General features: G+C 33.9%; 1 protein-coding gene across 2 annotated transcripts in view; it reads left to right on the top strand.

Moving 5' to 3' along the window:
* Positions 1-8,553: 8,553 nt before the first annotated feature.
* The window catches only part of LOC106468698 (ATP-binding cassette sub-family B member 7, mitochondrial-like), a 53,761-nt gene continuing 36,933 nt past the window's right edge, over positions 8,554-25,381 (top strand). The window contains exons 1-4 of one of the 2 annotated variants that reach the window (XM_013929136.2): positions 8,554-9,110; positions 10,932-11,000; positions 13,519-13,719; positions 17,944-18,076. In XM_013929136.2, the coding sequence (XP_013784590.1) occupies positions 8,958-9,110; positions 10,932-11,000; positions 13,519-13,719; positions 17,944-18,076 (556 nt within the window). In that variant the 5' untranslated portion in view covers positions 8,554-8,957. Of the gene's footprint in view, positions 9,111-10,931; positions 11,001-13,480; positions 13,720-17,943; positions 18,077-25,381 lie in introns of both variants that reach the window. The other variant, XM_022397061.1, reaches the window with a different exon arrangement.

The raw sequence follows: 25,381 nt of genomic DNA, 5'->3' as shown, positions 1-25,381 counted from the left end.
CACATCTTTCTACAATAAAATGTTTTCTCTTCATCCCCACTTGCGATTTAAAGAATTGGAACGCTTCATGAAAAACAAAACAAAAACATCCTGATACAGATTAGATATGTCGTCGTGTATGTCGAGCAAGCAAAGGCAAGAGAACAGAAGGCGATACTATATGGGAGTAACACACAAAACCAACGAGTGGGGATCTTTATGGCAGAAATACAAAAACCAACTCAAGACACAAGCTACCTTGTCATACTCATTACACTAGCAACTAAACATCTAGTATCAATACTCCCCCAAATAATACAGACATTCATGACAAAACCCAATACATAAATTCACCGTTTTTCATGTTAATATCCAAGATGGTCTTGCTTCTAAGAGACATCAGATCGAAGAACAATTTAGATTAATAGATGTTGATATTATGTGTATTTCCGAGACCCTTATCACAAATATATCATCTTTAAAATTTAACGGTTACGATTACAGAGACCCAAATCTATAAATTAACTTTAGCCATTGCAAACTTAAACTTCGAAAGCTTAAATGAGTGCATAGTCGTAGAAATTATCATATCTAATAATTACAAAATTATAGTTGCAGGGATATACAGTTCACCTAGTAGAACGCTGGATACATAACTTCTAGAAAAGACTGTAAAGTATAACAGAAACTACATTGTGATAGGGAATCTGAACTCGAAACGCACACAATTTGGATGCAGAAGAACAACACCAAACGGTTCAAGGTTATTAAGGAAAAGCTCAGTACTTATCAACGACCAAACACCAACTCATTGGCACTCAACTACTGATTCAGGAGAAATTATAGATGCATGTATAACTTCCCCAGACCTAAGTGTAAAATGTACATAATTTAATATAGGACAAGACATCGATAGTGATCATTTTCCTATAAGGTGTAACTTCGATCTCACCCCCATCAAAACAAAACAATATTCCAACCAAAATTATGTTTTTGTTTTTTATAGTGAGCTTTCTGTTTTGTTTTTATTGCTTTTATATCATGAAGTTACCTAGTAACCAAATAATATCGTTACTTAAGAACTCTGATTTAGACGTGACTTGCAAACTATTTGCAGTTTATTCGTTTTTGAACACCATTTATATACTATTGAACTATTCTATTTTTGTATCAGTTAGGTGCTTTAGGGTAATGTAGATCTAAACATTTTATCTTAGTGAAAAATTCTGCATTGACTAATATCCCATTGTATATTAAATTGAAAAAGTTCTCAAGTACAGTACACAATACACCTACATATAAATGTTCTAGCTTAATGTCCCTTAAGTTTATTATTATAATACTTATCACTTATTTACCCCATGGAAGACTATAAACATCTTAGCAAATAGTACTTCAAAATACCTCAGAAAATAAAATGCAATAAAAGACAAAATCAATGAAAATTGGTCCCTTCCATTGCATTTCACTTTATCTATATCACTATTTGTTCTGTCAACTACAGAAATTGAGGTAGATTGAAAAAATAATTAAGATAAAATATTTTCACTGCTCTATTTAACTATCAAGACTGATTAGCTAAGCTCTCTATTACCATGTGAAACATTAAATAATTATTGACCGTTTATGAGGGCAATAAATGACTTGTTGCCTAAAACTACCAGTCAATGATTGTTTTATTCTGCTTCTCCTCTCCTCTTCTGTTTTCAATTTTACTAAAACCTGATTAATTAGCGCTGTCACAGTGTATTTACCCTACATCCCTAAGTATACATGTAAATCTTAAAGTTTAACATTTCATTGAAGGGTTATGATCTCAATTATTAAGAATTAATAATAAATAAGTACGATTTAGAAGGTGTTTAATTTTCAAAATATAACAGCCCATTATCAAGTAATCATAGTTCTAAAGTATGCACCTGTCTAGCTTCAGCATAACATTTGTTAAGAACTCCAGCGAGATTTCAGGCGTTGTTTTTATATTAGTCTTAAATAAATCAGCATGTTTTTACTGTGCCGAAAAAACCATCGCTATCTTCAAGATTCTGCTGCGTAAGCAACTTATCAGATGTTTTTCTGATCAACTAAAATTTTATGTCATAAGATATGTCCACATTCCTTTTACGGGCTTCAGTAAATTGTTTGTAATTAGACTTATATGAATCAGCATTTTTTCATTGTTCTGCAAAAAATGGTCGTTTTCAAAATTCTGCTGCGAAGTACGCATGTATGGCAACGGCCTTGACAACTAGCTAACATTGTAACGAATTGTTGGCTGGCTTTTCAAGGCAACATTTAAAAGGTTTCATACGACGTGATTCGCTTTTGGCCAATCACGGCAAATAATTCATGCTAGGGGTTAAAATAAACTACATTGGCATCACAAGAAAATTACCACAATTGGAAAAGAACGAACTTTAAATTTCCTTGCTAATATTTATTACATCCTGCTTAATTTTTTATGCTGTAAAACAGCACAACTTTCTTAATCTACAACTAAAACGTTTGCATAGTACGAATTGGAGTGTAGCTATCTTATAAATGCCCGGCATGGCCAAGTGGTTAGGGCACTCTACTCGCAATCTGCAGGTCGCGGGTTCGAATCTCCGTCACATCAAAACATGCTCACCCGGTGTCCGGACTAGGATGCAAGTCCTACTCCCAGATACTCACCTCCAAAAGAATTTGGAGGTGTGAGAAACACCATACGAAACTACCAACTACTACCTCATAAATCACACAAAATTACACAGTTACAATTAAATTTAACCATAAGATTTCACTTGAGCGCTCATATAGCAAGATTTGGAAATTCTTCTATTATCTTGATTTATTAGAAGTTATATCTATCATAAATAGTCAACTTTCAATAATAAATGTACGAAGTATAAGAAACTGAACTATTCTAGGTGAAATGATCTATTGAGTCTCAAGCTGATTGCATTACAGAAATAATGCATTACTGCTCTATGTAGGTTGAAAATAATTATTATCACACTCTTGTGCTCTCACTGAGTTCCAGCACATACCATTACCTTTTTTTATTTATGGGAAGACGAACACCAATATCCATGGCTGTTTTATGCAATAGGGATTTTTCATTTACATCACACAACTGTTTTAAATATAATAATTGAGTAGGTAATAAAAATATCCTGTTAAATATTCACCATGAAAGCTCATTTAATAGCTCAAAGATTAAGGGATGTGATCCTTTGGTTTTTTGTGTTAAAAGTAATCTTAACTGTTTGTTAGGCACTTAATTCATATTAGGAGGTTGAAACCAATATCATGACCAATCACCTGAGTAGGCAGATTTCTCCTTTACATTTTCTGCCTCATCTTAGAAGCCAGATAAATACTATCAATATCTTCCTTTATATCAATTATGCGAAGATCATATCATATAGTATTCTATCTGTTCTCAGTATCATAATTTTTATTCATCTCAAATTTCTGGCACAACCAGTTCACAAAAGGTGGGCCCATGAGATACAACTTCGGCTTGTCAACGTATTCAACGTACACTTAGTACTCAACATCCACTAAAACTTCTGTTTCATCTCTCTGAGCTGTCATGCTTGAAATACAGACCAGTCCTACTATAGAACCAAACCATACCTCGTCTAATGACTCAAACAGTCATTTTAACACTACATTGTCATAGTCTCTTATGATGTTTGGCTATTTTACCTATATGTTGGCATGTAAATTTACGTGCATCAACTGATGTAGAACTCGGCTACTCCTCATACGCTTTTGAAAATTGTAGCATTTTTATTCAGCATTGGATAGTGACCATACATAAAGTCCACAGAAAGTTCCACTTTTCACACAAACATCTATTCAATTTTTTTTCATTTAAAAAATGTGCTATCATGATGTACAGTAGGTGATCATCCTCCTTGATCCAGTCAGGGCTTATAAATTTTTTAAGAATATGCACGATAGCTTGAGTAGTCTTTTTTTCAAAACCATCAGACTGGGTAATATGGTAATGTGCATGTTTTCACCACACATAACACTTTTCATAATTCCACAGACAACTACCAGTTAAAGCTTGCTTATTCATCCAAATGTATCTTTTTAGCGCCACCTCATAATCTATAGTTTACCTAAAACTTACAAACAAAACTACCTTCTCTAGCCCACAGTTAAGTACAAAGATTCATCATGCCACCCTTTAGCTTGACATTTGGTAGTTATAATATTACCATTAGTAGATACATTTCCTTACAGGTTAAGAAGTCAGACCACTTTGTAGAGAATATAAAACAACCACGATAATCACCGAAGGCGCAGAAATCATCTTTGACGTTTCCAACCTCTTAAAAAACTCAATCAACAGCTTGAAAATTATAAAACACTTAAGGAACATAAATAACAGACAATCTCCACAATAACAGAACCCTCAACCTTCTTTGGGATCACAGCCTAATTCCAGTTCTATGCCACAAGATTTGGCTCAACTCTGTGGATGGTACATTTGTAATATGGCTACACTCTACAGAGAGGCTCAATAATCCAAGAAGCACCTGAAAATGTAATACCCCGCAATATAGTTAATAATGAAAAACAAAAACGATAACCTCGTAACCACCATAAAAATAGGGCATAAAGCTAATTTACTCTTTTTTCTTTGTAGAATGATCACAGATTGTAACAGGAAACTATAACTGTTTATCGTAAATAGCTTAAGGCTCGTAACAGTATACATCTGTTTCTGCCTAAATTTTATTGTTTAACTACTGCCACACAAATTGTAAATCACTCGGCGAACGAGTACCTCACGTTATCCTATCGAATTACTTAACGTACAAGCGACTCGCGAGCATACCACGTGAAGAATTATCATTATTACTAATTTTTCTTTAAATTACCCAATCTAGCCTTATCTAACCTAATATATTTATAATTTTTACATTTATTTACTTTTATAATAATAAGTAAAGAATACACATTAAAAACAAGAAATATAGTACTTACCTGGGTCTTTTTTTATTGCTGTGGACTGTCAATGGAACATTCCCCTACGTTTTTATACTAATGGTACTGTTATACTATATAAGTATTTATCTAATTAAATAATGCACCTAAAAATACAGCATAATAATACGTAAAAAGCAGATTTTCTTTTCATAATAGCAAAAAGTAATACTTCTTCTTGTACCACAACTGATTCTGGAAATTCATCCTGGAGAGGTATAGAAAGCCATCTTATCTTCCAACAATGAAGTTCTTCATGAAAAATATCAGGATTTGACAAACCTTCCCTGTAAAAATCTGTAGCCTGTCTGAAATCAGAGATGGAAAATTCTTGTGTGAGTTTTGATGGCATAAGTTTCTGAATTGATGCTGCTTCCTTTACACGTGCTTCAAATCTGAAGGAAAGATTACGGATAATGTGGTCAATAAAAGGAATGGTTACTGTGTTTTATTAAATTAATCCTCCATGGAACATTATTCTACATTTGCACATTGGACTTTTCGATGAGTAACTCTTGACATGATAATATTAGATGTGTTTGCAATATTACTGCTGTGCTTGAAGATACGATGTGAATAGTCATCTACATCCACTCTGAGGGAAGTCAATTCTTTACAGCATTGTTCTATTAAGGAAACACCAAACACAATTTCTTAGCTTGGACCCTACAAATTTACAGAAGCTTTTTTTCAAAAAGCAAAGGGAACTTTGTAAAGCTGTTAAACATAAAACGAATTCAAAGGATTCCAGTATTTTTAGATAAGCCATAGCATTTTTCTTACGTTCAGAAGTCCAATTGTCATTAAATATTTCAAAATGATCATCTCCATACACAATAACATCATACACGTGAAGTAACAATAGGTAACATAAACAGAACCTTTTCCCAACTTTCAATATTCTCAACCCAGCGTGTAATACACGCATTGAGTAGTAGAAGACGTGATGAAGCTGCTGTATGCTGGATGCCCTTTCCATAGATTTAATCCAAATAGTTATTCCTTTAATTTGATTGATATAGTTTTGTATTGGTGGAGTTAAACATAAATTTATAATTGTAAGATTAAGTGAACGGCCTATGCAATGATTGTACAAGGCCTTGCTTTGCATATCCCGAATTTGTTTATGGACACCAGATCTTTTGCCGGCCAGAGTAGATGCTCTATCATATCCTTTACCACACAATTTATTTAGATATAAACTGACATCAGTAAATATCTTTGTAATTGCACATACAATATCTGTCACCCTGACCTTCTATAGCTTAACAAAGCCAATAAATTCATCCAGAATTTCACAGTTGTCATCTACAAAGTGGAAATCTATTTGTAAGTGTTCCACATTATGAGAAGATACATCATCAGGAAGAACAGAGTGGAATCCAGCCTTTTTTACTTCATCAATAGTTTTCACTCGAATTACATCATATCCTATGACACCAATGATGTAATTTTGTGAGTGAGGAGATAAATATATAACATTTTCATCTTGGGATGATACAAATGAGTTTCAATTTTTCATCATTTTAAGCATATGTTTCAGCAAGGCCAGATTTCAGAATTTTTGGAATAATTTACATTTTCAGTATTGTCACAAAATGCCAAGCCTTGTTTTCCTAAAAATAAAACATTACAAACAATTTAATGAAGGATATGTTTGTTCTGAGTTATACATGAATTCTACTGGATGATGGATGTTTAATGGAAGCTTTCAAAGCATCAGCAGCCTGCATAGAATCATAGCCTGCTTAGAATAGTTGCATAAAGAATCACTAACTTTTACACAGTTATTAAATGATTTGTTGACAAGTACTATTTTATCACGTTGGCTATGCACTGGAAGAAGGTTAGTAGAAGGATCACGAGAAATGCCATCCACTTTTGGACTGTATAATAATTATTTATAATTTTCAAGCTAAGCTATTTTAAACTCACAGTAACACCTATAAATAATAAATATATACATTTGACTTGTTTTAATATATAATTTTAAACCAAGTGGACTGTGTAGTCTTGTGAGCCAGACACTTACTCATATTGCAAATAGTTTTCAAATGAATTTATATTAGTACAATTCTCAGCTCCTTCCTTGTAAGAAAATAAAAACCCACAAAAATACTTAAATCCAAACCCACAATCACTTTATAGTTCTATTTTCACAACACCACAAAGCTTGCTTGTGCTTAAAATCACATGTAGCTGTTAGCTATACACGACTCTTTCAGTTTAAGTTTAATGTGAGCATTATGATTTGGATACTGTTACGTATATGGTCGTTTATTAACTTCCGGTATAACCCTCCCCCCCCCTGAGGAACTTCAGTGATACAAGTCCTTTCTTTCAATAAAACTAGTTTATTCTTTCTCAATACAACTTTGCAATACACAGAATTTCCACACTAACTTTAACTTAAACACACGCCATAATTCACAATGATTCACGCACTTTACTTATGGTGACTACCACTCACTTGACTCAATTATCTGTCTCTATATATCTCTTCAATCTGCTATCGTCTCCGCTTTATTTGCCAGTCTTATATATTAAAATAGAGGGCGCCTGGAAAAGACTAGAGTTGCCAAGAAAAGCCATGATCCTTCTAGAAACTCATGATCTATCAGCCGCGTTATGTGACTTCCGCTGTCGTAACAATACTTTATATAGTGCGAGTGTCATATTTACATGGGCATATGAAGTGGGCAAGTGCCCCCTTGCCCCCCTGAAAAATGAGAAACATAATTCTTTCTTTGTTCATTCAGCATATATATATATATATGAATTTTTTATTCACTTCACACTACTTTGTCCCCCCTGGAAAAACTTCTGTGGACACTCATGCATATTTAGTTATTTTTAGAAGGGAGAGTTTATGGCAAGATTGTTTACGAATCATACACTGTGTAGCATGTACGTTCAATTGTTATGAGTTAGTGTTTGTTATATTGTTGCGTCATGTTACTAGCACTTTCTGAATTTTTCTCCTTGTTTTAATAGAGTATTATTGTATCAGAATATCCATTAGTGCATGGAACGTTCTAGACTTTTGTCGGATTATAAATATACGTCAAAAGATTATTATTTAAATCTAAACTGCGCTATTGTGAGTTTAGAGAAAAGAGCATATAGTGGTGATTTTTAAAGTGAAATCATGACAGACTGTATTGTAATAACACAGCATAGCAGAATAATTCGTCTTGTCAACTGTGTACTAAGTAATTGAATCCGTCTGTGTGGACTATGACGAAAAAGAGATAATTATTTAAAGCTCCGGATACAACTGTGATAACCAACAGTGTAACGAACATTTGTATATACGTTTGACTTGTTTTAATATATAATTTTAAAACAAATGGACTTAATATTCTTCTTCATAGAGATTCGGTCCGTTTTTTGGACTAGGGAGGGTCAGGTTCAGCATCGACCTAAAAATGCTAGTGTTTCATTAAAAGAATGTAGACTATATAGAAAGTGTTAAATACTATAATTAAGCAGCTGCGCTATAACAATATAAGAATTTTTTTTATATATATCACAAAAATATAGGGTTTGCCCAAACCGCCCCCAGTGGCACAGCGGACTTACAACACTAGAAGCCGGGTGGGCAGAGCATAGAGAGCAGTTTGTGTAGTTATGTGCTTAAACTACAAACAACCAAACAAATTGGCCGAACCCTTCCTGCATACGTTCGTGAATTATATGTATCTATCAATAAAATTGTATTATATTGTTATTTAAATTTATCAAATAAGCAATGACCATGCTTAACAAAGGCCGAAAAGCGAGACATCTTGATTAAATTATTACCGAATAATAGTTATATGATAATAAAGCGGAATAAGATTTATACAGATGTAGTAAGATAGCTGTGTGTAGTTTCTGGGTGATTTCGTTCCGTGTAACAGCAGCATAGTGGTGTGCGCTATCACACAAATCAGTCTTGAATTTGATAATTTCAACGTTGCAGTCTCGCGTTTCTTCGTTTTTACGAGGGCATGCTATGTAAAATAATGATGGCTGGGATTGTTTTAGGAAAAGAAATTTTGTGCTTGAAATCAAATAGTTTAGTTTTCAGATCCAAGTATTTATGTACGTTTCGAAGATTATATCTATTCAACAAAACAGAGAGCAGTAATCTACGTCGTCAGGTAAAATCTAAAATTCAACCTCAATATTCACTTCTTGTTTAGCCTATTTCCAAATTCAAGTATCACCGGTTTCACTATCACTGTTCTAATCTAAATCTAATTTCTACCTCACGTGATCTAGGGGGTTTCAACCTTTAACTAACTTTTAATGTTTTATAAATAAAATAGAAGCTCAGCATATTTCAAGTTCACACCGGCACTTGCAAGTTACACTGTGTTAGGCCTAGAAGAACAACAAATAATTAATAATAATAAATAAAAGGTTTAATAAAGCTCTACTAACTTTCTTGGGTAAAGTTTTTTAAATATAACTGTTTTTAATTTAAACTTAACCAGCAATTCGTTTTGTTTGTTTCATTCAGTGGTATTTAAAAATAATAGGTGGGAAACATTCATCGACAGAGGAATGAGGAAGTAGGTTTCTGAAGACTGATACTTCGAACATGGTGAAACTAAAAATGGCAAAAAATTGCTTTTCAATTTCATTTAGAGAATCAAAGGCTAGACTAGCTCAGCCAGCAAACCTGTTAAATTTTACATGTAAATTGTTAATAAATTTCATGTGAAAGTGAAAATCAGAATCTTCAAAATTACATGCTTCTTCCAACCTTGAAATGTAATTATCAGTATTTAACTAGTTTTAAATATGAACTGAACCAAAGCATTTTGAATTTCAACTTTCATACAAAACTCTTAGATGTCCCACTGAACAACAGAGAGACATTAGATTATGAATAAGCAGTGACCATTGGCAATTTTTCATAATTATGATAACATTTGCATAAAACACTAACACTGTAAAATTAAGCTTTCTTTGTCTAACACTCAAAATACTGACTATTTGTACTGTTCACTACTTGTTGGTTCCACATGTTAAATAATTTTGTTGGATAGTTTAGAAAGGAATGTTTTAAAAAAGATATGAGGTCCACATGGATTCCGTTGGCACTTCCATGACTAATCTTCTGTAAGGTACCCATTTCTGTTTTATTTTTAATTATGATTTTTATTGTTTATGTGTGTTATATAACCTCATGTGCATCTTAGTTTATATTAAACATTAGATGAGTCATGTTTATATTAAGACACTGACACAAGGTTTCAATAGAGATGACATATTGATATTATTTTCATATTTGATTATGTAAAATGAATGTAAATTAGATGGTTGTGATAAATAATTTTGTGGTCTTGAAAGGAAATAAATACCTTAAGATTTGAAGTTAAGACTGTCAAGAGGAGTTAGGCTGATATAAGGTATTTGATTTGTTGAAAAATGTTATTGCAAATACTTGCTTGATCCTTATTTGCAATTTATGAATTAATCAAAAATAATAATGAGAACTCATAAAGGCAATACTTTGATTACTTGGATAGGTTTTATTAAGTGATTAGTTTTGTTATGTCAATCAATTAACTTGTAATTTGTGATTATTTTATATGACGTTAATTTATATCATATATGCTCATAGGTAATTGATTATATCAAGTAATCAAGTTAATTGTTCAGCTCTACTTGCCATCCTTCACAGAAGCGTTTTACTTGAATAACAGAATTTGTGATGGCAGTGATACTGATAGTATGATAGCACAATTAGTGAAGACGGAAGTAATTCCTAGATCTGTAAAGGGCCTGGAATGTTGTTCTCATAGTGACTAACCTTATGTATTTTATGACAAAAATGTATGTTTTGTATGTGTACATGTATGTACCTATCACTGTGTTTTATTTTAGTTGTAAATGTGTTGGTATTTGTATTTTGCTCTTGCATATTGTGTATGCTTTTGTAATAATTGAGTGAATATTCTATGTTATTGCAGGTTAGAAGTTTCTGTACTAGAAGGATAGCAGTAAGGAATCCAATTTTTAGAACTGGTTTGTTTAAACAAGTAAGTATACATTAGATAATTTCTAACTTCAAATATTTAACAATATATTTACATGAATCAGGCTGTTTTTTCTTTCAAAGAACTTCTTTAAGGTTAAGATTAGAGCTGGCTTAGTTTGGCAGTTAACTCTGTGATTATAGTCTACTACCTATGTGCATCAATTACATCAGTTAGTGTCACATAAAACAATTCATCAAAATTAATAATGAAATGATTAATGCCAAGAAAATAATCAATAAATTGAAGTTAGTGTTTTCAATTATTACTGTTTTTGATCATTTCAGTTATCCATTTAGTTGAAATGTAGCTATTATGATATCTCGGTAGCTTAATCTATAAGTGTTATAATCAACTAATGAGAATTAGTGATTCCAAATTATTTTTAGTTATTCCAACTGTCCAAGTCTTGTGTGAAAATAATTGATTAGTTGAATGTAATTGATTAATGATCCCAACAGTTAATCAATTAGTAAATTCCATTAATTGCTAAGCTTTATTTGAGATTGGCATTTGTGGTAATTAGTGATAGTGGTTTAGTTTTTATGAACTGGTTAAGCATATTTTTGAGCTACAAACATTGTTTTTAAACTGTACTAATTATATGCTTTGTTTAACAGGTTAACTTTTATAGGACTTTTAACAAGTCTGCTGTGTGTTGAAAAGTTAACATTTTTTGTTTTACTGTGTAGAATATAAAATTTTTCACAAACATATTTAAGGTCATTAGTCTTTATCCTGAAATATAAGTGAATTAACACTGTAATGAAACAGGCTTTCATTGAGACTGAAATTTAAAGATTAAAAGTAATTGATTCAGGCTTAAACAACATTTATAATCTGTAGTATGAATTACTGTTGGGTAGGTCAAGCTTGTTCTTAAGGTACATTTCAAGAACTATACACATATAGCCTTTACAATCATGTATCACAAGGAACAGAAGGTTAGCATATAATATATACTAGTCATTTATACATTTATAAAACAATAACAAATACATTTAGAAATCTTGTCTATATAAACCCATTTGTTTTTTAATCAAAAAATCACATTTTTTTACAATTCATATGTTATTGAACATCCTAGTATATTTTGTGCCCAGAGTTTTCATTTGGATGGAAAAATTGAATGTGTGAAAGTCCCTTGACATCAGTGCTTTACTCCCATATGCCCATAGGCCTAAAATATTTTGTTTCTGATTTCAAATTCACCTATTTTATTGCTGTGACTTTAAAAAAAAAAATTCTGTTTTTATTAAATTTTGACATAGACTTAAAACTTTAAATTGTCTTGTGAATCCATTTAGATTAACTGTAATGATTACAAGAGTAAATCACTAAATCACAACCTTTGCAAGTCAATCCCAGCATCAATGTTGTGAGATGCATGTTCAATCGGCTATTCTTGAAATAGAACTCATCGGTATCATTTTTACACTTATAGGTCTGTCCCATACAAAAACTGCATACACAGATAAACAAGACAAATAATAAATAGATGGCCAGTTTAAATGATCTAGTTTAGAACATGCATTATGATGATTTTTCATATACCAGTTGCACCATTACATTAACATTGAGCATTCAGTATAGTCTTCTGAGACCTTCATGTCTTTGAAGGTGACTTCTGAAATAGATGCTTTGGAATTCTTAGACTTCCTGTTTTTGCAAGTTACTGGAAGGGCTGCCCTAAACTATGCACCAAGTTGTTTGTGGAGCCCAAGACTGTTAAGATTACAGGGCTATTAAAGAAGTGAAACTTTCAGAAACTTTTAAGCAAAAATATCATAAGTATTACAGTTTAATCCCACTAATTACTGCTTGGGTTGCTTTTGTATTTTACATTAAAAATGAATAATTTCAACTAATGTTTTGGATGTGCTCTTTACATGAAGTAACTCAACATGATGCAATATGTGGACTCCACCAGTAATGAACAGTATAAGAACAAGTCAGTAATTTGAAGTTTAGATAAGATAGATACAAATACAAGTTGTAACTGCGTGTATATGTAAAGTATGTAGAAATTATAAACTAGCATACATGTATGTGGCCTAAATGATTTGAATAATTATTTTCAAGTAAACTTGGTTGTTCCTGATCTACAGAATTTTCTAAGATTCTGATACTATAAATATTTATAAATCGTGGACTGAATTTATTGAATGTTTTAAATCGTAGTACATATATTTTTAACAGCCAATATATGTGAAATAGTATTTTCTGGTAATTTCTGTTAGTTTACTCTCAGCCAGTCTTCTAAATGCTGAAGTATTGTTTTCAAAATTTAAAATCAAATTTACTAGTGGGTTTTATAAACATTGCATGAGTTTTTTTTGTGCGTGCGTGTGTGTGTGTGTATATATGTGCACATCATGTTACTACGACATATGAAAAATAATATCTTAAAAACAAAATTTGTAGGCTATTAGCTGGACAGTTTTATTTATAGTTTTCTAAACTTGATTTATTGTTACTTGCAGAGTGAGTGATGAAAAAGTTTAATGATCTACTTACATAGCAAGAACAGAAACCTATAATTGTTCGAGAATGTTTTCACCCCGGAGCATCTGGAAAGATCCCCCTGAAGCTAGGAACTCCTACCAAAGAAATAGGGGCTTGGTCAATTCTCAAAGAAATGTTTTGCTACTTATGGCCAAAAGATAAACCTGGAATCAAGGGAAGAGTTGTTGTGGCTCTGGGACTACTAGTAGGAGCCAAGGTTTGTACATAAATTTTAATGTTATTGATGTAGTTAACCATACAATGGATCCTCATCCTACCCTCACATGGATGTCAGTTCCCACCGACATGGGTTTTGGGTTGTAGTTGACTTACTGATGGCAGGATCCACATCCTACCCCTGCGTGGATGTCGGTTCCCAGAAGCATGGGTTTTAGATATAGTTGACTCGCCATGTATGGTCCATCATGCTCTAACCACTCTACACCTAGAGGCACATTCTTTTCATTTTACCTACTTTTATAATTTCTGAGATTGAGTTTCATAAATATTGCATGTTTCGGATCACTTTCCGGCCATAGTTCTCTCCCAATTGGACATGCTCCTCTGTTTTCCATTTATACATGTGAAATCTTTCTACGATGGGCGAAGAGTATAATACCTGGTTCAGTTGTGGTATAGTCTCCCTCATCAGACCTTAAAACCTGACTATTTCATTTTAGGGAGTGTCCTTCAGATGCTTTCGAGGATGCTTCCTTCTTTCCCTCACACTGGTCCCTACACCTGTTCAATGTAGGATTCTAGCTATTTATTTGAGCATAGGTAATGTACCATATTGAAAGTTATACTATTCCTATACTGAAATGTATTTCTGATAGGTACTTCCCACCCTTCCTCCCCAATGAAAACTGGTGCTTCCATTTTCTGCCAAAACTCGAAGTAAGAGTTAGGTAGAATTGAACAGAGGGAGTCGCATACGCAATAAGAGTATGTCGCACTTTTATTGGTGGAGAGTTGTTACATGATTATTTGCATGAGAGATGCATTGGAATTAGTCTTTCCAATGGAGGGGAGAAAAGAGGCTTGTTGCATGTGTTAAAAATGTTTTGCATATAGAGGGCAGTACTGAACAATAATAGCTATTTATGTGAGAAGAAGTAAGTACCTATCGGAAATACATTTTCAGTATAGGAAAATTATAACTTTCCTTAAACTATACTTATAATGTCATTGCATTATTTCTAAATTATTGTCTACAAGTGTTAAGGCTATTGTGCTTAGGGGTCGATTAACATTTTGTATTTGAATAATGCACTTCTTTTGTACAGATACTGTACTACCAGTATTATACACAATGATTTAAGTAGAACTTATACCATTATTTCAAACAGTATTTAATGTAGTTAACTTCTTAGTTTTTAAGTATCTACTATCATGTCTTTTTAAGGTGTATTGGTATTCCAGGTGATAGTTGCCACACCCTTTTGAATAATGCTACCAAATCATTTGAACAATGCTTCACTGCTTCAAGTGTATTTGTTATATCATTTTAAAGTTTTCCTGTTCTACTAGTGTTAATTACTGCAATAATTTAAAGTACAGGGTGGCCCAAAATGATATTTCCTATTTTTAAATTTAAAAATTTACTAACGAAATACAACCATGCAGTTTTCAACATCTTGTAGCCAATCTCAAACAGTTTTAACATGCTACATGTGCAACATTAGTGGCTCTCAGCATGTCTAACTGATACTCAATTTCATTCCACATTTGCTGCAACATGCCTACAGTTACAGTGGCAATTGCATTTGTGATCCTGGTCTTTAGCTCTGTGATGTTTGCTATAGGTGTGTGTTATACACGATATCCTTAACATACCCCCCCATACTTCTTTCCTGTACTGGCATCTGTAATTACACTGCACCACAGTCAGTGACTTGGTTCTTGCAAGCCAAACAATGTATTAAATCTTTTCTTTCACAATTGCCATTTTATGGGGTAACACTACTCATTAGTGTAAAAAAAAAAACATGACAATAAAAACTGTTTGAGCTGGGATACAAGATGTTGAAAACTGCATGGTTGTATTTCCTTAGTTATCTAATTATTAAATTTTGAAATAGAAAGATAATTTTAGGGCTACTCTGTAATATCACATAGGTACCAATGGTAAATGTGGTTAATGCATTTTAATTATTAAAGTACTTCATTCTTACTAGATGGTAAAGTAATTAATTACTAATAGTATTTCAATTTGTGTGTGTATATATATATATATATATATATATAATGTCTAACATTCAGTCAGTAAGAGTAGTTTATTTAAAAATGCACAAGGTGTGTCATATACATATATGACTGAAAAGTCATCCCACACTATAATAAAATTCAGGAATATGTGTTAATAATGAATATTCTCACACTATTAAAGATGAAAGTTTAGTTATACCCATGAACATATATTTTGTACATATCATCAGTAAGATCAATGAAATGAAGAAGATTTTTAGTGGATGATTTTAAAACGTTTTTTTAATGATTTATTGTCCATAAAATAGCTTAGAAGCACATACATGTAATTCAAAAGTAATAATGAAGAAAATATAAATTATTGCAGTGATTAAACTAAGTTGAAGTTAAGTGGTCATCTACAAACACATTTAACATTCATATTACTTGTACATTTTTATGTAGCAACAGTTATTTGACAAAATCTTAATTACAAAGTAAATCATATGTATCGTTTTGCAACAACTGTTTGGTGTATAAACAATCACTAATGCACAGAATTAATTGAAAAATTAACATTTACTCCCTTTAAACAAATAGGTACTTGGCAAATATTGACACACTGATCATACATTAAAGTATACCAACAACTAAACCTGTACAAATTTGGTTAACAGCATTAAGCAAAAAATAAATTTAAGGTAGAGATGTATCACATACACACAAACAAAAACTAGGAAAAAAAAACAACTGTTAGATATTTTTATTTTATTCAAAGAGTTATATGTGTTACCTGGTGATTATTATTTTTTTTCATATTAGCTAAAATATAATAACATAATAAAACTTGTTTTTAAGATACAGATGATTCACAAGCTGGTTCCCCACACTTTAATATCTTCTGTATGTCACTCTGTATACTATACTTATGTACTGTTCCCATAATTTCAAACATATGGGAAAAACAAAACAGTATGTCTCTCTATGGCAACTGACTTTTGGGTCATTGTATATAATTCTGCATACTAATTTATTTGGTGTTCTGGTTTCTATGGTAAGTACAGCACAAATACAACTGTATTTTAATGGTAGAGTTTGGCAGTCACCCATTGCACTGTCTCCAGTACATGATCTTTCCAGTTGGAGGTCTGACAGGGACCTGGAACTTCTCTGGGCTTCCCCAACATGAATTCTCTCGCTTCCCTTCATTGAGTGAAGCATGGGAGACTCTTGCCACTGGGGTGGTGAACTATGGAGAATCTTCAACATTTGGGTTTACTACAATATGGTGAGATATGGGGTGGTGGTGACACTGTCAATATAGAGCAGGTTACCCTTCTAATCTATAACTCATACTACTTGTGCTCTCCCCCTGCAGTGAGAGCCTGTTCAGTTGAATAGAGGTGAGCATACAATGTACAGAAAACATGATCCACACTTAATGTATCTACTTGTCTTGTCTTGTCAAAGAATGAAGTTATCATGAATGCAGATGCAAAGAGGGTGTTCTGTGCATGGAGATTGTGTCCCTTCATATTGGTGGAGGACTTTTGTTACATATTGACATCATCATGCACCAGTGCAGTTAGGTGGGAGTTACCTCAAGGCTGGTGGCCTGCAAGTCTCTTAGGCAGATGCACAAGGAAGATAGCTTTTCTGTGTGTAGAGATTAGTATCTATTGGAAATACATTTTTCAGATTAGGAAAATGTTAATGTTCAAGTATACAAGCACCTTGTAAGCATGTAAATTTACTAAGTTTTACATAATGTCTTATTGTTACTTTGATAAATAATTTAAAGTCCTATTTCCAAGGTCAGATAATCTCTAAAGTTCCCAGTTTCCAATTACATTCTTATTAGAAAATTAGGCTGTAATTGAAAAAAACTTGTATAAATTTGTCTGTTTCAAGGCCCTGTCAACATTGTATAGATAAGTACCCTAAGAACACTTTACTAATTTTTCCTATAGGTATTTCAAAAAAAAAATCAATAACTTAAGCATTCCCTGTTTCCATTATATAACTTTTCGATGAACCTTGTTTAAAAAGACTGAAATAAACCAGAGCTCTCCAGAGATACAATTGTGTATACATAAACATCTTTTTTTCTTTTTCTGTTATTGCTGAATATTTAGTAGGACACTGAATATGAGAAAAGGAGAAAATGACTGTTATTTTTCAGATAAGAATTATTTTTGATGTTCAATTGTTGTTTGATGTATAAATATAGAATATAATATTTTACTTGAAACAGTTGCTGAGTGTGGAAGTACCCTTTATTTTCAAGTATGCTGTAGATTTTCTGAACAGTCATTCTGGCCAGACCCTATCTCTTTCTGATCCAACTGATACAGTTATTACCATGTCCATAGTACTTATGTTGGGATGTAAGTTCTTTCTTTTATCATTTCTACTTTTTAAGGTAACTAAAATTGAAATTTTCATATTTTTAGGCTTTTTCCAGAGGAGTTTAATAAAGTACTACCCAAAGTCAACTTTCTATCCTACATTTAAAATACTATCCTGTGTTTGTTCAATGTATGTGTATATCCAAGAAGACCCCTGTTAGGTTTTAATGTCCTGTTCATTATTAAATGTATGTTTAATTGCAGAAAATGGAACATGTGATTTAAGTAGTCAGTTGTATGGTTCAGTTAGACATTTTTGGTGGCTATCTGGTTTTTGAAACTCATCTTAAGTTTTTTATACATTTGGCAGTAATTGCAATTAATTGAAAAAACATGAAAATATATTTTACTGATATTCTCTCAAACCTGTATTAATAAATACCTTCCTATAAAGGTCTTTTCTTTCTTTCAAGCCATGTCAATTTATAATATTTACGATCCTGTATAGAGTGCAAAGTCATTATTATGTTTTAATATGAGTAAATCTATGTAGACATTTCAACCCAACAGGGTCAATGTTGGCTATAGTCAGTAACTTTTAACTCTTTTCCTATGCATACCTCTTTAAACTCTTTTCTGTACAAGTTACATTCAAATTTTAAACAACTTTATTTTCAACATCATTCTTTGTGTACAAAGTACTTGGAATCTTTAACAATATTACCAGTTTTCGTGAAGATACATTAAGAAATTTCAGAGTTACAGTATGTATTATTGCACATGTATCCTTCCCCAGACAGGCTCATGGTTTTTACACAAACCATTTGTGAAAGGATTAACTAAGTTACAAAAGTGGAGAAGTGAAAAGTAGTCAAGGTGCACCATCCAGTTACGTGTAAATACATATTTTGTTGTTATATGTTTACATATTTTAAATTATTATAGAAACAGTGAGAAAAAAGGGTGTAAGAGGCAAATACTACAGGAATATAACCCATTTATTGTGTGAAAAAGAATTGCACCAGAGTACAGTCATGTGTTGGTAGATTGCACTGTATTTGGTTGTCTTCCAGTCAATCAGAAAGTGATACATCAATATAAAGCCTATAAAAATACAGGCAGTAATACTGTACCCTGTAGTAATATAGTAAATCTGTCCATGGCTCCCAGGGCGGAAATACTACATGTCAAGCATGCAGAAATCTAAAGTTTTGGCTAATCAAGGATACTCAATTTGAAAAACTGAAGTTATGCTCCATATTTGTATTATGCAAGACTGTGAAGATGATACTTGAAACTGGCACTGTTGATGATATAAATCGTCGAGGTAGAAAACCAAAACTTTCAAAGTCATATTAAATATCACAGGGTATGTACTTTATAAAAAGAATGATTGAGTGTAGATCTTGTCATTAAATTAGCTGTAAATACAGATGTAACTATTACCTTGAGAACATAAGCACAAAGTGACCTCAGTGGATCTATGAACGCTTTGCAACTGCTGTTGATATCAAGTAATAAAATAAAGTAAAACAGGCATTGCACCACAAAGAATGGAATGAGCAGAGCAAGAGAATTTGCTCTTTACAGATGTATCCAAGTTTGAATTATTTGGCAACAATCAATGAGAGAGAGAAGAACAGTATCATAGTCATTGTACAGTGCAACATGGTGGAGGATCGGTACAAATTTTGGTCTGCATCTCAGTCAACATTGTTATTGACCTACACAAAATTGATGGTACTTTGACTGCCAGAACTAATAGTTGTTATAGTTGTATAAAAGATGAGTTTAAATTTTTCTTTTCTTAAGGGTGAGTGCACGAATCCTGTCTTGAAAGATCAAATGGTCCTTTGATTTTCATGTTATGTCACTCATAATGAAAACATTATAATAAGTAATTTACATTAAATTTCATACTTTTTGTAGGGGTGGTAAAAAATTAGAGAAGAGGGAAGATATAAATAACAAATGTCACAGTTCTCATACTAGGGGAGATTGAGAATTTTTTTTAAAATATTTCTTTACAAAATTAAGAACTTTAAACTTTAATACTAAAGTGTGGTTTATTATCTGGGTTTATTCATATACATTGATAATAAAGTAGTTTAATCAAATTTTGAATGTAACTCTGTGAAATGTTGTGACATATGCACTCTGACCTACCCAAAGTGAAAGTGTTAAATATATGGTATTTTCACATGGCTTTATTTTCGGCAATTTATTGTCATTGATGAAACCTGTTAGAAATTGATTGTGGACAGCTGTTTGCAAACTGTATGCTTTGTTGTGGTACAAAGTTTGAAGCAAAGTACTTTTGTGATGCATGTTTGGTACTCAGGGGGTCAAATCTCATGTGTCCTAATATATTCTTACGCATACTGGATCTGGGAATTCAGATTAACCAGAACCCTGCTCTACTTCCAGTAAGACAGTTATCCCAAGCATATAGCAAATGTGGAATATGATATTTTTGAATTAGACAGTAAAGAAGCAATATAACACTCAAGATCATGGCTTAAAATGCACAAATTAACCCAATGTGAGTTGTGTAAAATTTGATCCTGTTAAAAGATAATCAGATAACTTGACTGAGTTGTGGGAAGTAGTACAAAATATTTGGAATAATATCCTATGATCTACTGATCATATACTGATAAACTATAACAGCATGAAAATAAGGTGTAATGCTTTGTGTAGAGTATTGGGCTCACATATAGAATACTAGTGCATTATAGACCTTATTCATTTCTTTTGTATTTTTTGTGATAATGTTTTGTATCATTAATAAATTTATCATATAGTTGTCTTCGCTCGTTTTATATAATTTCTGTATATATGTTGCTTGTGTGATTCCATAATTATTTTCATTACCAAATATAGAGAGAAACAGAAATAAGTTAAATTCCAAAACATACTTACCTCTGTTGACACTATAGTGATTTCTCGATCTCCAGGGTTTCCACTCTTTGCCCATCTAAGAATTGAAAATGTTTGCTCCAGTATTTTATAACCCATTGATTGCTCTTAGCAAATTCTCCACCAACTTCAATGCACCCTCTATCTAGGTACTGTATATAAGCACCTTATTCAGATAATGTAATCACTTTTTCTTGACAAAGCATTCAGCGCGGGTTTCTATAAACAGGAGTGTTGTGATTAATCACAATTTACATTGTGACTTTGAACATGGTTTGCATTTCTATGGTTTGTATTTTCAACGGGTATGAATTCCTGAGTTAATATTTCTAGTATGGAGGCCTATGTAGAGTTTCTCCGTAGGGTTCTGAGGTGGCTTTTGCAAATGACCCATGACTGGCTAGGAAGAATTTAGACTTGCTTTTTCCAGCTCCTTCTTCTACTAGGTCAGCCTCAACAGAGGATCATTTTGATCAGTCACCTCTAGCCTCTCTTCTTCATTTGGTTACTCAGGTTTGTGAGGTTTTGGTGATCTCTCCTATTGCATTTGACTCTACACCTTCATGGTTTTTCCTCCTCCTCCTGATATTAATGTTCATGCTGGGGGATTTGCTGCTCACCTTTGCAATGGGATAGCCTTGTCCCCCAAGTTTATCGGAACAACATACTTTGGCTTATCACCACCAGGAGGAGGTCTATATAGATTGAAAATTGTGATCACTTTAAACAGTTAACAGTTTTCTTGGATTCTTCATATTCTGATGACTGTACTGAGGTATTTATCTTTGATCTAACTTTAGTCTGAAGACTATCAACATTCCCCTCAGCAATTTGAGGATGAGTTAGGAATTTTGCTGACATCTTCCTCAGTCAAAATGTCTTCTTCAGTTCCTTCCTTGGTTTCCTGACTGGTTTGTTGTTTGGATTTATTGGTAGAATCACTTTGTTAGAAAGTATTCATTTACTGTCTTCTGCCCTCAGGTAGCTATGGGAAGCTCCGTTTTTTCCGTACCATGTTGTTTGCCGGAGTTCCTGAGACATTTAGAATCACAAATTTATACAGCTCATTTACATTCTTATTTGTCATCATTGGCATCTTGCTCTTCTGGCACTAATTTGGGAGTGTTGGCCCAGAGTGTTTCCCGACCCCCTCCTTCAGTTTCCGGGTCTATTGGATACCATAATAGAGTTTGTCCATATTCTTGAGGATCATCGGCTTGAGCGGACTGATGACAGTGCCATTGGTGATGCTCCCATTGGTGGGGGAGCAGTGGGAGCACAATTATATCACTTTCTGGACATCTGGAGTTCTTTCACCAGGGATTCATGGGTACTCCGTTTTCTGGCTTCAGGTTTGGTTATTCAATTCACATTGTCTCCACCCTTATCTGCACAACCTGTTACCTTTTCACCTCAAACAGATCCAAGGCTAGTGGAGCTTGGTTCCCAGGCCATAAGAGAGTTGTTAGTGAAAAAGGCAGTAGAGATGGTCAATCCCATTCTTCTGGAACTTTATTCCCATTTATTTGTTGTACCCAAGAAATGAGAGGTTTGGCATCCAATTATCGATCTATCTCGACTCAACCAATTTTTAGATCCTCCTTGCTTTACAATGGAACCATTTCTCAACTTAAGATGGCACTTTGCACTAGGCTCTGGATAACTAAGTTCAATGTTACTGATGCTTATCTGTATATTCCTGGAGGTTTCTCAGGTGCTGCAGTTCAGGGCTTTACCTTGTGGTTTTACATCACTCGATCCTCTCTTTCATTTGGGACGACTTCATATGAGTCCCTTTAATGATCACTGCGTGACCGATGAATCATGCATTCTTATCCTTTGGATCATCCTGTCTCATAGTTCAGGAGCAATATTGTCAATTTCAAATGGTGGTTGGATCGGAACAACACAACTGTTGGGGTACCCATTCCACCACCTCATTCTGAGATCCATCTGTTCACAGACATATCTCTTCAGGGATGAGGAGCTTATCTTCTAGGTCAGGAGTTCCAGAGTATTTGGATGGAAGACGAGTCTGATCTTCATATCAAACGTTCTCGAACTCTTTGAAGTACACTGGGCAATGGTTCAAGGTCTGTCTCTCTTGAAGGGAAAAATTGTCATAATACATTCTGTCAATACCATGGTGTCTCAGATTTCTTGTCAAGGAGGCTCACATTCTTGAGACCTTTGTTTTTGTACCTTGGATCTTCTCTACTTGGCTCATTCTTTTAGCTTATCATGTTCCAGGATGAATGAATTAATTGCAGATCACTTGTCTCGACCCATCCGGATTCTTCTGACGGACTGGATGCTACATCACGGGGTTTTTTGGTGGGTTTGTCCTCAGTTAAGGTCTCCAACAATTGATGCCTTTGCGAACTCATTGGAATTGTCACCTGCAGTTGTATTGGTCTCTGGTACCTCATCCTCAAGCATTGGCAGTAGTTGCGTTCAGTCAGGACTGGACAGGTTTACATCTGTATGTGTTTCCCCTGATTTGGCTATTGTCCTGGGATTGTGACTGGTTTGTTCCACTTCCATATTGGCCAGCTCAAATGTGGCATCCTTATCCACTATTTTTCGGTATTCCAAATATCGGAATGTTTTTGAATCCCCAGTACCATCATGTCTACTCAAATTCTTTTGAATTCTTCAGCCCAAATGACTTTTTCAATTACTGAAATGGGATTTTACAATTTTACGTGCGTTGTCTCATCCTCCCTTTTAGCCTTTAGCTTCATATTGTTTGTCTCACCTTTCTCTTAAATTGTAATTTTTGTTGTTGTTGGCTTGTGGACATTGTCGGTCGGAGGTTTTGCATTGCATGTGCATCGGACTCTTTATCAATTCACATTTGTCCTGCTTTATCCCGAAAGGTCTTTTCTTCTCAAGACTCTGGCAACCAGGTAAGGGAAAAGATCCTTCTCACCAGTCTATTTGCCAGCCATTTCTCACCTTAATGACCACTCCAATCCTTATCGTTTGTTATGTCCCGTCAGGGCCCTCAATTGTTAGTTGGCTCTTACTAACTCATTTCGAAATACTAGGAATTGATTGTTCATTCTTTAGGATCCTTCTCTCCTATTATCCTAATGAGGTGGCTTCGCAAATTCATTCACATGACCTATAATTAATTATCTTTCCAGGAGAGGAATCTTTTGCATTTACATCTCATGGATTTGTCATTTTTCTTTCTGTCATTAGCCACCCAGTTGAATTGCCCTCTGGAAGACATTGTGTGGGCTGGTATGTGGACTACTCCTAATATTTTCCCATCTCATTACTTACATAATCTGACAGTTTCCTCTTCTGAGGGTTTTTGACTACATCTGTTAGCCTTTAACCAGATGTATTTTCTTCAATTATATACTCTTTTATTTCCAGGTTCCCTTTATTTTTCACTGGATCCCACTCTGTGGTGAGTGTTGGTCAGGCAGGTATGCTTTTTCTTTTCAATTCTGCACTAGCAACCACTTTCACTATAATAACTACAGTTTGCAACAGGCTCTGTTGAAATGGGGTGTTCCATAAGACCATCTAGGTACCTACCGGATGGTATTTATTACCTTATTATTATTGGCCACCACTTATGGACTATCATGAGTAAAGCTAAAGGGGATCCTGCCAATCTTCAGGTTGAATAAATTGGGATCAGTTTGCTTTTAAAAATGTAGAGAACTTGGTTCACCTATTGTGCAGTTTCCAGAGCACTGTGTTACACCCCAGACTCTACTAGAGGAGCTCGGGAGTCCTTACCACCCCCCAGTTTACAGTTGCTTGGGTGGCAGATAAAGGCTTTTCTTCCAGTGTTCCTCCACTCTTGAGGAAGAGAGTGAAGTTGGGGGCCCTCCAACTTGGGTCTTTGGTTGTTTTTCCCAGATGTTAGAACTCATAATTCCGGTTCAGATTTGACACAAAGCTATGCAGTTGGGGGTGCTTGGCCCTTCTCTTTGATCAGTGTCGGTTTTGTATATTGTTCATGGAAGGAGGTCCACTATCTCCTCATAGCTCAGAATGCAAAGCGGTCCCATCCTGGGTCCTTGGTTGAGCACAGGTTCCACGTCCTCTCCATTGTTCCAGAGGTGAGCGGAATACTCCTTGACCACTTGGTTGGAGTGAGGATGAATGTTCATAATTCCAGACCAGATGAGTTCTGTTTTTTTGATTGAGTATGGCATCCATGATCCTGTCATTCCGAGCCTGGAGTGTTTTCTTTTGGACTTCTTCAGGTGAAGGAGAAAGTTTGTTCACTTTGGTGTTGCTTACTTTCTCATCGTGATTCTGGTGGTGAAAATAGCATCACTCTATGGCTACAGGTTGGGATCCAATCAAAAATATGTGTGTGTGTGTGTGTGTATATATATATATATATATATATATATATATATATATACGTACATACGTACCGACGTACCACCACCA

Source organism: Limulus polyphemus, unplaced genomic scaffold (assembly GCF_000517525.1).
Source record: "Limulus polyphemus unplaced genomic scaffold, Limulus_polyphemus-2.1.2 Scaffold3119, whole genome shotgun sequence".
NCBI classification, from domain to species: Eukaryota; Metazoa; Arthropoda; class Merostomata; order Xiphosura; family Limulidae; genus Limulus; species Limulus polyphemus.
The sequence above is the reverse complement of the archived record's forward strand: the minus strand, read 5'-3'. Positions and strand labels throughout refer to the sequence as shown.